Genomic DNA, 15101 nt, shown 5'->3' with positions numbered 1-15101 from the left:
TGGCATCACTGACTTAATAGACATGAGCTTGAGCAGGCTCTGGGAGATGGGGAAGGACAGGGAAGCCTGGCGTGCTGCAGTCCATGGGGTCACAAACAGTTGGACACAACTGAGTGACTGAACAACAGCTTTTTAAAATGAATCAAGGAGTGAGTCGGTAATAGGCGAATGGGACAACAAAAGGCTTTCCTCCCAACACGGGTATCCTGCCAGCTCTGAGCCTTCAAACACTGGGTCCCTTGAGACAAAGCAGGCATGTGTCATGTAGGAGGCGCTCAGTAACTACTGCTGAGCTCTGGATTAAAGAGTGCCACGTGGCTCCTTAACCCAGCATGCAGCGTCATGTTCCCCGAGGACTCTCTCTGGTCTTGGGTGCATCCTCATGATGTCTGGGCCCTTCCTGGGTGGGTGTCCTCAGAGGAGGTTCCTGATGGGGAGCTTGGCTGTGGTCTTCAATCTCAGGGGTTGTCAGTGTGTGGTCCCCACTTTACCAGCAGCAGCATCGCCTGAGAGCCTGTAAGAAGCGCTGAATCTGGCTCCCAGATCTTGCATGTTAGCGAGATCCCCAGGTGACCATGTATTCAGGAGCCTGGAGCTGCCCCAGGAGGTGCTATAGGAGCAAGTGTTTAATCTGGATGTGCTTTTGGTCTTGTGATAGAATAGGCATCACATGGGCTCCCCAGATGGGCAGTGGTAAAGAATCCACCTGCCAATGGAGGAGACTCAAGAGACGTGGGTTTGATCCTTGGGTCGGGAAGATCCCCTGGAGGAGGGCATGGCAACCCACTCCAGTATTCTTGCCTGGAGAATCCCATGGACAGAGAAGCCTGGTGGGCTACAGTCCGTGGGATCACAAAGAGTCGGACACGACTGAGTGACTAAACCATCACCATGCACATATTTATCATCCTAGCTCTTTATAAGTGTGCAATTCAGTGACAGTAAATGCATTCATGATGTTGGGTAACCGTCACCACTACCCATACCTGGCACTTTCAACACCCCCAGAGAAACCCCATACCCATCAAATAATAACGACCCCTACCGTCCCTCTCATCCCCCAGGCAACCACCATTCTACTTTCTGTCTTGAGGAATCTGGTGACTTAGTATCTCCTGTAAGTGGAATCGTACAAATATGTCCTTCTGTGTCTGGCAAGTAAGTCAGAGAAATAACACTTAGCGTATGTGTTTTCAAAATTCGCCCTTTGGCACTATACATGGAAATGTCCCTTTTCTCTTTCTAATAACTGAGTGGTGTCCATTGCATGGATGCTCCACATTTGCTTTGTTCATTCACCTGTCAGTGAGCCCTTGGGTCGTTTCACCTTTTGTCTATTGTGAGCAACGCTGCTCTGAACACAAGTGAACTTGTTCAGGACCCCGATTTCAGGTTTCTTTCTCCTTTTCTTGGTCGCGGCTTGTCGGACCTTAAATTCCCTGACCAGGGATTGAACCTAGACCCTCAGCAGTGCAAGCGCCGAGTCCTAACCCCTAGGGAGGTCCCTGATCAGTTCTTTTTAATACTTAGCAATGGAACCTCTGAGAGACCGCCAAGCAGTTTGCCACCGCGGCTGCACTATTTTACGTTCCCCCAGCAAGGCACGAGGGCTCCGGATCCTCCAGGTCCTCACCAGCATTTGTTAGTTTCCCTTTTCCTTTCATGATTACCATCCTGTGTGATGTTTACAGTAGGCGAGTGCCTGTGGTCCTGATATCATTGCCCGCGGCTCCCCAGGCACGTGCCGTGGCTTAGGCTAGAGGAGATGCTATGTGGCCTTACCCGTGGGACCATCCGGGTCTCCTGCTCTGCCTCCTGTTGTGGATGCTGGCTCCTCCCGTGCCAGGTGGGGACCAGGCGCCCGGGGACCTCCCCACACATTCCCCCGGTCACTGATCTCCTAGACAGTGGCCAGAGCAACAGCTAACCTCACCTTTCTCTCCCGCAGCCCCTCCCCTGTCTTTGAGGCTGGTGAGACAGGTGGGACTCACCCCACAGCCACGTCCCCCTACCCAGCCCCAGGGACTGGGCTTTCCATAGGTCGAGGTTCCAGGGCTCTGAGACAGGGGTGGTGTTGGGGGAGAGACATTAAGGTGGGCTTATAAAAGCCTGGCTTCAAATTCCCCTTTGGATTCGGGACACATGCTCAGCGGACTCAGACCCTCCTTCCTTGTGTTGAATTGACAGCACTGTGGCCTGGTGATGCAGGAGATACGATGCTTCTTAGGAGATCGCACCAGGTTTCACTCTGAGTGGGCGAGTGGTCTGTGTCAGCGTGTGGTCACTGTGCAGTGTGGCCAAGCTCCCCCAGAGGCAGTGGGCAGACGTGGGTAGGCAGAGGGGGCCTCACTACGGCAACCCCTCACCCCACTGTCGTCCCTGAGGGTCCCGCTCCCAGTGCTGGTGCTTGGTTGTGTCTGACCCCTTGGACTGCAGCCCTCCAGGCTCTTCTGTCCATGGAATTCTCCCGGCAAGACTGCTGGAGTGGGTTGCCATTTCCTCCTCCAGGGGATCTTCCTGGGTCAGGGACCTAACCCGTGTCTCCTGCATTGGTGGGCAGATTGTTCACCACTGAGCTATCTGGGAAGTCAGGGAAACTCCTTAACCCTGGGCCAACCAGGTGGCTGGTCGCCCTCAGGATAAACCCAGTGTTTGCCCGCGCCTGGGGGTCAGGGAGTTCCCAGGGTAGTTGACCTTGGGGTGTGGACGTGAAAATAATTTGTTAAGCAGACAATGGACTCCTTGATGCATCCGGCGAAGTGCTGATTCTTAGGTCTGGACAGACGCCAGTGGTCCTGGGCTGAGGCTGCCGAGCGGTAGGATGGGGAGCTGAGCCAAGGCAGGGGAGGCGGGCGTGGAGGGTCGCCTGGCCTTTCTTCCATGTGCCTCACTCATACCACCCGGTCTCAAGAGGCCAGAGCTGCACCATGTTCATGAAAGTGAAAGTGTCAGTCACTCAGTTGTATCCGACTCTTTGTGACTCTGTGGACTGTAGCCTCAGTCCTTGGGATTCTCCCGGCAAGACTGCTGGTGCGGGTTGCCATGCCCTTCTCCAGGGGATCTTTCCAACCCAGGGATCAAACCTGGGTCTGCTGCATCGCAGGCACATTCTTTACCCACCAAGCATAGCAGGTTCTCAGGAAGCATTTGTAGACTGAATGAATGATCCCTGGCCTTCCTGTCTCCCCGAGTGGCTCCTGTGGGGGAGGTGGAGCTCTGTCTCCAGGTCCCTTGGGAGGAGCCAGGTCACCAGACCCGAGGAGCTCGGGGTCCAGCCCGGCTGACTTGCGTCCCGTGTCCTCTGCCCACAGAGGCTCCAGCGGGAGAAGCAGCCTAATAACCTGAACGACACCATCAAGGAGCTGTTCCAGGTGGTGCCTGGGGACGTGGACCCCCTGCTGGAGAAGGGCTCGGTGGGCTGCCGGCGCTGCGCCGTCGTGGGCAACTCGGGCAACCTGAGGGAGTCCTGGTACGGGCCTCAGATAGACAGTCACGACTTTGTGCTCAGGTGGGTAAGGCCCTCGCCCCCTGCCCATCCTGCCGCCCCCACCTGGGCCCCTGAGCGCAGAGGGTGTCATGGCTTGGGGTCAGGAGGTCAGGACTCCAGTCTGGGAGCCCAGACTTCCCCAGGGCCTCAGTTTCTCCATGTGCATTGCAGGATGGGGTGAATCAGTAAGGCCTCTCTGAACCCAGAGAGGAAACTGGGCAGAGAAGCACCCAGTGGGTGGGAACTCGGCCTGGAGCGGCCTGGCTAGAGGACAAGACTAACAAGATTCTTGTTTCATCTTTGCAGTCCGTCCCTGCTTGGCCATCTAGGGCATAATATAACTTATACTTCTAATGCAATAATAGGTTTCCCTGTCTTCAAGTAAAATGAATGTTCCAGGAAGATGCCAACCTCTCTCCTGGGTTTCTCGTCACCCCCACACCAGGGACCAGACCCTGGGCACCAGTGCCCAGCATGAGAAACTCAGGCAGCCATCCCCAGACCCCTTCTAGAACTGTCCCCCATGTATGTGGACTCCGACTTTATGTCTTTAGACCACTCACCTGGCCTCGGGGAGCCTCAGTGTACTGGTGTCCAGTGGGAATGTCTCTGGTGAGGGGGAAAGAGTCAGATTTAGGGCCGACAGGCCCTGAGTTCAAGGCCGCCACAGGGTAGCTCTTGTGTTCTGGGATAAATTCTTTATGCTCAGATTAGTTTGGCCGTAAAAATAGGACCATAAAATACATATACGAGTTATCGTTAAAGGTCAACGGGCTACATCACTGCACCGGGACAGAGTCAGCTGTTGGTGGTGGGGATGGTTAGGCTCACCTGAGATCATAAATGAGAAAAAAGTTGCTAAAGCATCTGACCTGTGCCCTCCCTGTGCCCATTTTACAAATGAGGAAGTTGGGGCCCAGCGAAGGGGACACAGCACAGCCTCTCTGAGCTAAAGCTGACCCTCCAAGTCAGCTTTGATGCTGACATGATGCCTGTCGTCTCTCCCTCCCCCTGCCAGGATGAACAAGGCCCCCACTGCAGGGTTTGAGGCCGACGTCGGGAGGAAGACTACCCACCACCTCGTGTACCCCGAGAGCTTCAGGGAGCTGGCAGAGAACGTCAGCATGGTCCTGGTCCCCTTCAAGACTGTCGACCTGGAGTGGGTGATCAGCGCCACCACCAAGGGCACCATCTCCCAGTAAGTCCCCTTGGGGAGTCTGCATGGCGGGGGGTCACTGCCGGGGGGGGTCACTTCTCCTCCTTGCTGAGTGAGGGCCTCTGAGCCCCCTGCCGTGCTGTCCCACCCGCTACAGCCACACTCATGCTGTCCTGCTGGCACACCTCGCCTCCCCAGGCCTCCTCCTAGACAGCAGAGCCCCGCCCCCAGGCTGCCTCCTGCTCTTCCTGGTACCCATCCTCCCATCACCCGATGACCCCGAGCTCTGGCCTTCCTCCTGCTCATGACTCCCCACGCCACAACACAATAGACCTCCCAGGTTTGCTTCCCCAAAGTGAAAAGTGAAAGTGTTAGTTGCTCAGTGTGTCTGACTCTTGGTGACCCCATGGACTGTAGCCTGCCAAGCTCCTCTGTCCAGGGGATTCTCCAGGCAAGAAGACTGGAGTGGGTTGCCCTTGCTTCCCCAAATGCCCTGCGAGTCCCCCAGGAGGTGGACCCTGCTGAACTTTCTCATCTCTGTGCTGCTCCCCAATTATGACAGTACCCCCCGACACCTGCCTCTCACACTCAAAGCAGCCCCAGCCGGGCTGAGGGAGGGCTAGGGAGACTGGGTGAGGAGCATGTAGGCTCTGGTGTGAGTCCCCAGTCCTGCCTGGAGCATTGGCGAGTTAGTTCACATCTGATTTGTTCCGGCCGCTTGGCACACATCTCGCTGAGCTCACACTAGTCCTTCATGACCTCTGTCCTCCAGGGAGACCTGGAGGCTTGGCCTCTACACAGAGCCAGGCTCGCACCCGGTCCCATTCCTTCCTGAAAGAAAAGGGGCTTAGTGCCCAGATGGCTGAGCGCCTGCTTGTCTGGGGCCTGGTTAGGAAATCCGAGGGATTCGGGCTGCAGGGCAGTGAGGGAAGCAGGCTTGGGCAGAGGAGGGGTTGTATCAGCTGGGGCTCAGCTTGGCCTCCGCAGAAGGTCCTCAAATTAGCCACGATCGCCCTCTGGTGTCCATAATGGGCTACTGCAGGAGGTGGAGCCCCTTGCTGAAAGAGTGCTTCTCCCCGTGGCCCGCCTTCCTCTCCCCGTGGCCCGCCTTCCTCTCCCCGTGGTCCGCCTGCCTCTCCCGATGGCCTGCCTGTGTCTCCCCGTGGCCCACCTGCCTCTCCCCGTGGTCCAGCTGCGTCTCCAGCCCTCCCCGCCCCAGCCGATGCCCAGGCAGCCGGCCCTCTCCTGTGCTAACCAGCTGTCTTTTCCTCCTGCAGTACCTACGTTCCTGTCCCCGCCAAGATCAAAGTGAAAAAGAATAAGGTGAGTCAAGGCGCAGGTGCCTTGCCCTCTGAGCTCAGCCTCGCTTTCAAGGCTCCGCCTGATGACAGAGAGAGCCATCTCCCCGCCCTGCCCGCATCTGGCTGCAGAGAGCCCCTGGGCCCCCAGGGTTGGCGGCAGCGGGTGGGCCCCCACTTAGAGAGTGGAGAGACGAACCCTGGAAAGTTTCCCTAAACCTGGACCCTGGACCAGCCCTTGTCACCAGTGCAGATCCTCGGGCCGCCCCAGATCTGCTGAATCAGAAGCTCTGGGTTTTTACAAGCCCCCCAAGGATGTGGACGCTATTTGAGAGCCACTGCCCCTATGGTGTGAGCATCTCAAAGCCAGTCCTCACCTCCTGTCTCTCTATATCGCCATGTTCCCCAGTAGGACCTGGTGTGGGGTTGGGTAAGACGTGGGCAAAGGGCACAGGGATGGTGGAAGTGAAGTGTTGCGTGGAGATGAAGAGATCAGGTTCAGAGAGGCCAGGTAACTTGCCCAGAGACACACAGCTTGTTCACCGATGCTGTGTGCTGATGTCCTCCCAGGGGTGGCTGTGTGACGTTGAGCATGTTACTTAGTGTCTCTGAGCCTCGATTTCCCCACCTATGACACGAGGAGAGGGACAGCTGGCATGGGAGGTCATTTTAGGGGCTTAAGGTCATTCAGGCCCATGTCAGGCCAGACGGGTGGCTCGGTGTCTTCCTGCAGGGTGCCAGGCGTGTCCTGTCCCCAGCTCATGCTGCTCCCTTGGGGCCTTCTCCTGCAGCCTCATGTCCTGCTCCTGGCCTCCTTGACTGTAGTTCAGATGCCGCCTTCTCACCCCTTCCTTCCTCATCTTTCTCTGCTTTGTTTCTCTCTGTGGTCATCCTCTATTCCAGCATGCTCTGTGTATCCGTGATTTAGATTCAGTTCAGTTCAGCTCAGTCACTCAGTTGTGTCTGACTCTTTGCAACCCCCATGGACTGTAGCACACCAGGCTTCCCTGTCCATCACCAACTCCCCGAGCTTGCTCAAACTCATGTCTATTGAGTTGGTGATGCCATCCAACCCTCTCATCCTCTGTCGTCACCTTCTCCTCCTGCCTTCAATCTTTCCCAGCATCAGGGTCTTTTCCAGTGAGTCAGTTATTTGCTTCAAGTGGCCAAAGTATTGGAGCTTCAGCTTCAGCATCAGTCATTCCAATGAATATTCAGGACTAATTTCCTCTAGGATGGACTGGTTTGATCTCTTTGCAGTCCAAGGGACTCTCAAGAGTCTTCTCCAACACAGTTCGAGTTCAAAAGCATCAATTCTTCGGCGCTCAGCTTTCTTTATGGTCCAACTCTTACACCCGTACATGACTACTGGAAAAAACATAGCTTTGACTATACAGACCTTTGTTGGCAAAGTAAGTCTCTGCTTTATAAAATGTGGTCTAGGTTTGTCATAGCTTTTCTTCCAAGGAGTAAGTGTCTTTTACTTTCATGCCTGAAGTCACCGTCTGCAGTGACTTTGGAACCCCCCAAAATAAAGTCTGTCATTGTTTCCATTGTTTCCCCATCTTTTGGCCATGAAGTGATGGGACCGGATGCCATGATCTTGGTTTTTTGAATGTTGAGTTTTAAGCCAGCTTTTTCACTCTCCTCTTTCACCCTCATCAAGAGGCTCTTTAGTTCTTCTTTGCTTTCTGCCATAAGGGGGGTGTCTTCTGTGTATCTGAGGTTATCGATATTTTTCCCTGCAATCTTGATTCCAGCTTGTGCTTCATCCAGCCCAGCCTTTCATGATTTAGGTTAGGGTCCGTATTGTCCACTAGATCGTACCCCTCCCAACCCCCCGTGTAGGGATATGAGCTCCGGGCACCACCGTGTCCCACGTGGACACAAGGGCATGCGGCACCTGATGCCTGCCTGGCTCTCCCCCAGCCCCTCACCCTGGGCCGCATCCTTCCCTCCGCAGATCCTGATTTACCACCCGGCCTTCATCAAGTACGTCTTCGACAGCTGGCTGCAGGGCCACGGGCGGTACCCGTCCACCGGCATCCTGTCCGTTATCTTCTCACTGCACGTCTGTGATGAGGTAGGACACACCCCATCCCCCACTGCCTCGTGTTCCCCAGGGGCCCGCGAGAGCGCCTGCGGTCAGGACCTCCATCCCCACCCCCAGGCCTCTTCTGGGAGCTCAGGTCCTGTCTCCACTGTGGGGCTTGCAGTGCCTCCTCCATAGGACCTTCCAGGAAGGAGTCTTGTTCTCCTGGTGTGGGAGCTGCCCTGGGCAGGGCCAGGCCCAGCAGGTAGCTCAGACCTGGGGGCCAAATAAGGGAGCAGATTGTAACGGGGAAGCTGTCTGGGGCTTCAGTTTCCATCTCGTTTGCTTGTTAGAATCATCTGTGCAGCTAAATTCTAGCCCCCAGGCCACAGCCCAGCCCACTTCCACCAGAACTGCTGGCAGTGGGGACCAGGGACCCAAGGGTTCCCCCAGGCACCCAGGGCTTCCTCTGCTCACCAAGATTGAGAACCAGTGATTTTGTAAAGCATGCCTTTCCCCATCCGGAGAAGGCAACGGCACCCCACTCTAGTGTTCTTGCCTGGAGAATCCCAGGGATGGGGGAGCCTGGTGGGCTGCCGTCTATGGGGTCACACAGAGTCAGACACGACTGACGCGACTTAGCAACAGCAGCCTTTCCCCATCATGGACTCTCCTCACCTTCTGCCAGGCTGTGCCCATGTTTCCATGGGCGATCTAGGGTGCTCACTGCCTGTGGGCAGTGAAACAGGAGGGGGACCACAGTCCCTCCCCGCTAACTTCCTCCCTGGCCCTGGTTCAGGCAGGACCCTCCGTGTCCCTTCTTGTCACCTACGGTCCGTCCTTGCCCGCTGCAAGGCTCCTAGCGGAAATCGCAGGTAGGGATTGAGGGAGCAGCAAAGCCTGCCGCCATCTCTAACTCGTGCGCTCTGCCGCCATCTGCCCCCATCCTTCAGCCAGAAACCCGGGTGTCCCCACCGGAAACCATATCTGCCTCTTGACTCCCCCTGCTGCCCCCACCTCCTGTCTGCTGCTCACAGAGACCGTGGGCTTCTGCCTCAGGAGTGCCCTTCCCTCCTGCCCTGGGGTGGCCGTGTCCGTGCTGGCATTTCCTAAAAAGTCTGCAGTCAGCACAGAGCTGTCTCCTGGTCTGACGGGCGCCCGCCCTGGAATCTGTCTGCCACGTTGCACCCCACATGGCTGCTCGTCTCCCTGAAAGCCTCTTCCCCAGTCCCTTGGGCTTCCCGGGTGACGTTAGTGCTAAAGAACCCCCCTGCCGATGAAGGAGAGCTAAGAGACATGGGTTCGATCCCTGGGTTGGGAAGATTCCCCAGAGGAGGGTGTGGCAACCCACTCCAGGATTCTTGCCTGGACACTCCTATGGACAAAGAAGCCTGGTGGGCTAGGATCCATAGGATCACAGAGTCGGACATGACGGAAGCGACTTAGCATGCCAGACCCTTCCTGGGCATCTTCTACTCATTTTCCAAGACCCAGTTCGAAGGTCACCTTGTCGGCCAAGCTCTCTGCCCCCTCCGGTCACCTCACCCTCCTCGGTGCGGGGAGGCAGAGGCCGGGAACTGTGGGGAAGCCCTGGCATCAGCCCCTCTTGAGGGCTCAGTTGGTGGCTGTCATAAGTTAGCAGCTCAAGGGGACTGTTACTCACACCTTTTTGTCATCATCTCCTCTTGAATATGGGCAGGACTGTGATTTGTTTCTAAAAGATAGGATATGAAAAAGTACTTAATATTTGACCCTCTACAGGATAAGTGTGCTGATCTCCGAACAGAACAAAAGCAAACAAATAACCATCTATTAAACTTTCTACCTTATTTGATCATGAAATATATTATTTTGTGTTAACACTTGTTTCTCCAAGAAGCACATTAATTAAAAATACTTTTATGGGGAGTTTTGAGGAAAGAAAAGTTAGGATTTAAGTTGCATAATGTGCAAGTAAAATTTTCTCATATATTTTGTCTTTTACCCTAGTTTAAATTTATTAAATGGTGATATCATAGAAGCTAGAGAAAGAGAAAATATCCTGGAATCATATAACCAAAAATATGTATTTTTGTCTAAGTAGACAATTTTTTTCCCCTAACACAGTACTCATCCTGGCAAGGGCATGTTGATAAAGATATGATTATATATTGATTAAAAAAAGAAGAAGCTCCGAGGGCTGAGACCTAACTCCCTCATCCCTAATTTCTCTAGCATCCCCCTGAACTCTGACGGGTTTAATGCACACTTGACACAGAATAAAGGCTCAGGAAATGCGTGTCGCATGTAAGAAGCCTGCCCCCCGCCCCCAGACAGTGAGGACCCCTGGACCAGATGAATATTGGCCTAGGGGAAGAAAAGGATCAGTACCTTTTCTTGGTGGATCACACCCCCCTCTCCATGGGCATCACTCTTGGCCCCACTTCCCAGATGAGGAAAGTGAGGCTCCAAGAAGTGGTTTGGCATTCACAGGTTACACCAGCAGGAGGCAGAACTGGGGCCTGGGGCGGACTGCTGGACTTTGAAGTTCTGCTCTTCAGTCCTTGGAGAAGAGGTTGTACCTCTGCGGAGGTGGACCCTGCAGGCACAGACAAGCAGTAGGCTTCCGTGATGCCTTCTGGCCTTGGACTTGACTTTTACTCAGCTTGCCTTTGCTACCCCAGGCTCCCGGGAGTTGCGCTTCTGGAGGCCGTTTCCCCCACTGGCCAGTCCTCACCTTTGCTTTGCCTTTGGCAGGTGGACTTGTATGGCTTCGGGGCGGACAGCAAAGGGAACTGGCACCACTACTGGGAAAACAACCCATCGGCGGGGGCTTTTCGGAAGACTGGGGTACACGATGGGGACTTCGAGTCCAACGTGACGGCCACCTTGGCGTCCATCAACAAAATCCGGATCTTCAAGGGAAGATGACGCTGCGAAGGCCTCAGGACAGGTGCCCCACATGCGACTCCGCATCCAGCCCCAGCTTCTCACCGGAGCTGTTCTTCTCCAGGAACTTCCAGGACCAGCCTCAGGGGTGTGCCCAGGTGCCCCTCGCAGCCTCTTGCACCCCAACATTTAGCAGCATCTACTCAGCAAGGTCACCGACCCCTGCCAGGGCCGCAGAACAAGTCTCAGAATCAGTCTCGGGAGGGGAGAACCCCCGCCTCGCTGCTGTTCTGGGCTGGGGGAGGCGGGGAGACTCTGGAGAGGCCCCATCCTAGGAGTCCCATGTTCTAGACGAGAGGATGGTCTCCCGGGGGGAAGCACAGAGACTACGCTGCCAAGGGGTCCGGGGCCAACACTCTGATTCTTGCTCGGAAGTTTCTGGGTGAAGATGACCTCCAGGAGAGCCACCCCACCTCCCCTTTCTGCCCAAAGATCATTAAACTGTGGCCATGAGGGGTCCCCACCCTGAAGGTCTTCAGGACCCTAAATGCCCAGGAGATGTCTTCTTCCCAAGCTGACGTTTCCTCGAGTAATTGATCTCTGTGGTTACCATGACAGCTGAGCATGGGTCTAAGTGCTTCCACGTGCCTTGGTACTGGGGGGAGAAACGCATGCATTGACTGAAATGTGGCAAGAGCCCCAGCTTGGGGAAGGGGACCCCAGCAGTGCACTCCCCTTGGTCTGTAGCTGGGGAGAGTGTTCTAGTTTCTGGAGCCAGAGTCTGAGCTGCAAGAAAGCTCAGTTGGAACTAGGCTCCATCCAGAGGCCCGTCAGCCGTGGACCATACATTCTCATTTTCACAGACTATTGGATTTGGTGCCCGTAACCTTCCAGAGCTTTGTGGTGGAGAGGGGGCATCAGCCAGCGGTTGCCACCAGGGTCAGATCCCCCCTGGCCACCTGTGTGAGGACATCCTAGAAACGTGACCGTCAGAGGGGAGAAGTCATACCTCATCCTTCACATCCCAGCTGCTCTTTCTTCCTCGTCAGCCTTCCTGATTATTTATTGTTTTGTCTTTTAAATTCAACTGACATCGTCTGCACTTTGTGGCTCAGTTACGCTCGCTTCGGCAGGCAGCTGCCGTGTGGGCGCTCAGAGCCAGTTTTGTAGAAATCTTCAGACGTGGGGTACTGGGGTGTTTAGGGCTTGAGGGCTTGCTGGTGGGCAGACCCTGGAATGTCGGGTTGATAGGTTTGCCGGATACTATGTATCTCCTTCTCTTCCAGCCCCACTTTCTTCTTCCTCACTGTGGGCTTAGATTCAGTCTCAGCTAAGAATCTCCAAATCAAGCGGCACTGTCTTGGGGCTGGGTGGGAATAGACTCATAGTTCCAGGTGGCACTTGTAGTAAAGAACCCTCCTGCAAATGAAGGAGACGTAAGAGATGCGGATTTGATCCCTGGGTTGGAAAGATTCCCCTGGAGGAGGAAATGGCAACCCACTCCAGTCTTCTTGCCTAGAGAATCCCCATGGACAGAGGAGCCTGGTGGGCTACAGTCCATAGGGTCACAAAGAGTCGGACATGACTGAGCGACTTAGCATGCACGCACTGACATTTAATCAAAAAAAGAGAAATTTCTTGCTGTCGCGGGCATTCCCTGAAGGGCCACAGGTGCCTTGAGAAGGTGTGACCGTGGCCTGGAGGAGGATGAAGGATGCTACTCTCAGAGGCCAGGGGGTCCCGCCCCACCGCGCCCTGCAGCCCTCTGGCAAGCCCTGCCCCCCGCCTCCGTGTCTCCCTCTGCCAACGGGGAGTGTCCACAGTGGGTATCGGTCATTTACAAGTGTCCCTAGAAGTCACACACCCTGCTGGTTCTTCCCCTGAGTGTTTGCCTGGGGAGAGGGTCCAGTTTTTCTTTGATTCTCTAAGGTTCAGAATCCAGAAAGTGGTTTTTTTGTTTTTGTTTTTTTTTTTTAAAAAGAAAAAGCAAGCAAATGAAAAAAACTGTTCGAGCATTAAAATCCTCCAAAACCAAAGACCCTCTTGACTGACAAATGCTTGTCAATTGCTGTGAGGTCATGATTCCCAGCATAAATCCTCAGAGGCTAGAGGTCACGGCAGTCCTTGGCGTGAGGAACTCTGCCGGGTGTGTGGCTGACTCACTGCCACCTGGTCTCCACCCTGTCTCTCCCCGCCACCAGGCTGTTCATCGTGACAGGCCTTTCAGTCCTTGGGTCCCCATTTGCAGATGAGCAAAGCAAGGCCAGAGAAGGGAAGTGACTGCACAAGTGAACCAGCTGTGAAATAGATTTCGAGCTAAAAGAGGATGTTATTGGGTCCCTATTAGACCACCTGGAGGTGGGCTGCCCCAGCCCCTCCGAGAACTGTAGGCGGTGTAAGCTTCTGACTACAAGCCTCTCACCACCGGCTTGATTCTCAGGCCACCACGGGGGCCCGAGGCAAGCTGTGACCTCTGCCTTCTCACGCTCTTCTTCCAGTGCAGGGGATAGCATCACATTTCCCCACAGCTGGGGCAGACACGGCCTTGTGTCTGTTCCTGGGCTTACCAATGGCCACCTAAGCGAATCCAGCCAGCCGCTGTGGCCAGGATTAACACACCATTGCCTTAAACCAGCGGGGCCCATACCTGGGGTAAGGGTGGCCGAGACCTGGACAAGACTGTTTCCACGGGGGTTTGGCCACCAGCCAGAGGGTGAGAAGCACCCACAAGAGGAGGCTGTCCCTGGGGCCCAGCATACCAGCCCAGGGCTCTGCCCATTCCGCAGACAGAGCTCCTTGGAGACTAGCCCCAGGCAAGCGTTAGAGGCATTCCTGTTGCAGCAGTCAGTGCTGAGCCTGAAGCTAAAGAGGCCAGGCTAATGAGGGAGAAAGATGTCAGCAACACCCTAGCCTTCTGGCTCCCCCAGGGAACCAGGAAGCTGCTCTCTGGTGCTGGAGCAAAATCTACACCTGTAGCCATATCCCCTGGAGCCCCTGGCCTCACCCATGGGAAGGAGAAGAAAGGAGGGCGGGAGGGTAGTGATCTGGGGCAGAGAAGAAAGTTCTTAAGCGGATGCGTTTGGAAACCCCAGCTTCATCAGGTATTGTCCAGAAAATCACCTAGGCTGGATTAGTGGGAGAAGCCAGATCTAAGGAAATAGGACATAAAAGGGAGAAGCCAGGCAACGAGGGGTGGTCAGGTGATTCCTATAGTGGGTGGGAGAGGGGGGGCAGGTTCACGGGAGACCACCCCCCCAAGGCTCGGCTGTGGCCAGAAGGGCCAGGGAAAGGGGACAAAGCTACCTCGATGCAAACTGGGCCTCTGGGTCCAGGCAGCATGGAGTCTCAGAGAGCGCTGAGCACTGTGATGTTTGCTTCAGCTGTTTCCTTCAAGGCAGCCTGAACCCAAAGAAAAAGTGGAAGACAAAACAGCCCGCCCTCCCTCACGTGCTTGTGGTCGGAAGTGCTCTCTCCAGGGAAGCCAGAGTTGGCCGGACTCCGGCCACGTGCCATCAGGACGGGCAACTGTTCTCACCCCTCCAAAGAGCTGGGGGCTGTCACTGCATCCATCAAGGACATCTGGTTTGTGGCAGGGTTGGCCATAGGCCATCGGCTGGCCATCCTCTTGTGGGGTCTGGGCTAATGTGTTTGGAGCCCCCTGGGGGGCCGTGGCGGGGGTACATGACACCTGTGCATAGAAGAGGGTGAGGAACAGCTACCAGGCGAGGCGGCATCACACAGTCCTCCCCCAAAGCAACACATTTCCTCCAAGCCTGCCTCCAGCCCCCCGTTTCCCTCCCAGTCCATCAAAGATCTGTACTTATGTTGAACTTGACCCTGTTGCTCAGCTTCCAATCTGCCATCGTCGCCCACCCACCCAAGATCCTGGTCCAGACACCAGCTTTAACCCGGGTCTATGTCAGGAGTCCCCACTGGGCCCCAGTAGCATGGACGTGGTGCACCGTCGTGCTAACACTTAACCCAGTTCGTGTCAAAGCCAAAGTTCCCCGAGCACTTTTCCCCTCTTTGCAGTCCTGTTGGTGGGTTGGTTGGTGTTGTTTTAAAGTCTGCTTTCTTTGTCTGCCCCTCCTTGCCTGGCTCTCGTGTTTTGCAGCTGAGTGTTCATCTGGATGCTTTTTTGAATGAAGTTGGCAAGAGTCTGCTTTCCACAGCCTCTGCTCTATTTTTTATTTTTAATTTATTGTTGAATATTTCCAATGATCCAAATCAAAATGAATAAAAGAGAGCTATTTTATCGTT

At 55.1% G+C, this 15101-nt stretch overlaps 1 protein-coding gene and 1 long non-coding RNA gene across 6 annotated transcripts in view; one reads left to right on the top strand and one right to left on the bottom strand.

The window, feature by feature from the left end:
• Positions 1-15101, top strand: part of ST3GAL1 (ST3 beta-galactoside alpha-2,3-sialyltransferase 1) — a 92782-nt gene extending 77681 nt beyond the window's left edge. For 3 of the 5 annotated variants that reach the window (XM_086335584.1, XM_086335586.1, XM_086335587.1), the window contains 5 exons: positions 3312-3508; positions 4506-4685; positions 5921-5966; positions 7905-8024; positions 10710-15101. In XM_086335584.1, the coding sequence (XP_086191710.1) occupies positions 3312-3508; positions 4506-4685; positions 5921-5966; positions 7905-8024; positions 10710-10883 (717 nt within the window). In that variant the 3' untranslated portion in view covers positions 10884-15101. Of the gene's footprint in view, positions 1-3311; positions 3509-4505; positions 4686-5920; positions 5967-7904; positions 8025-10709 lie in introns of those variants that run through there. The other 2 variants (XM_086335588.1, XR_015140333.1) reach the window with 2 other exon arrangements.
• Positions 9055-10807, bottom strand: LOC147359699 (uncharacterized). Its single transcript, XR_015140336.1, has 2 exons — positions 10690-10807; positions 9055-10551 (listed from the first exon to the last, which is right to left on the bottom strand). It is a non-coding gene; the product is annotated as an uncharacterized LOC147359699 (long non-coding RNA).

The sequence above is a fragment of the Bos grunniens genome, chromosome 14 (assembly GCF_055505025.1).
Source record: "Bos grunniens cultivar Pamir isolate PY7600 chromosome 14, Bosgru_T2T1.0, whole genome shotgun sequence".
Taxonomy (NCBI): Eukaryota; Metazoa; Chordata; class Mammalia; order Artiodactyla; family Bovidae; genus Bos; species Bos grunniens.
Note: the sequence above shows the minus strand (reverse complement) of the source record. Positions and strands in the feature narration are given on the sequence as shown.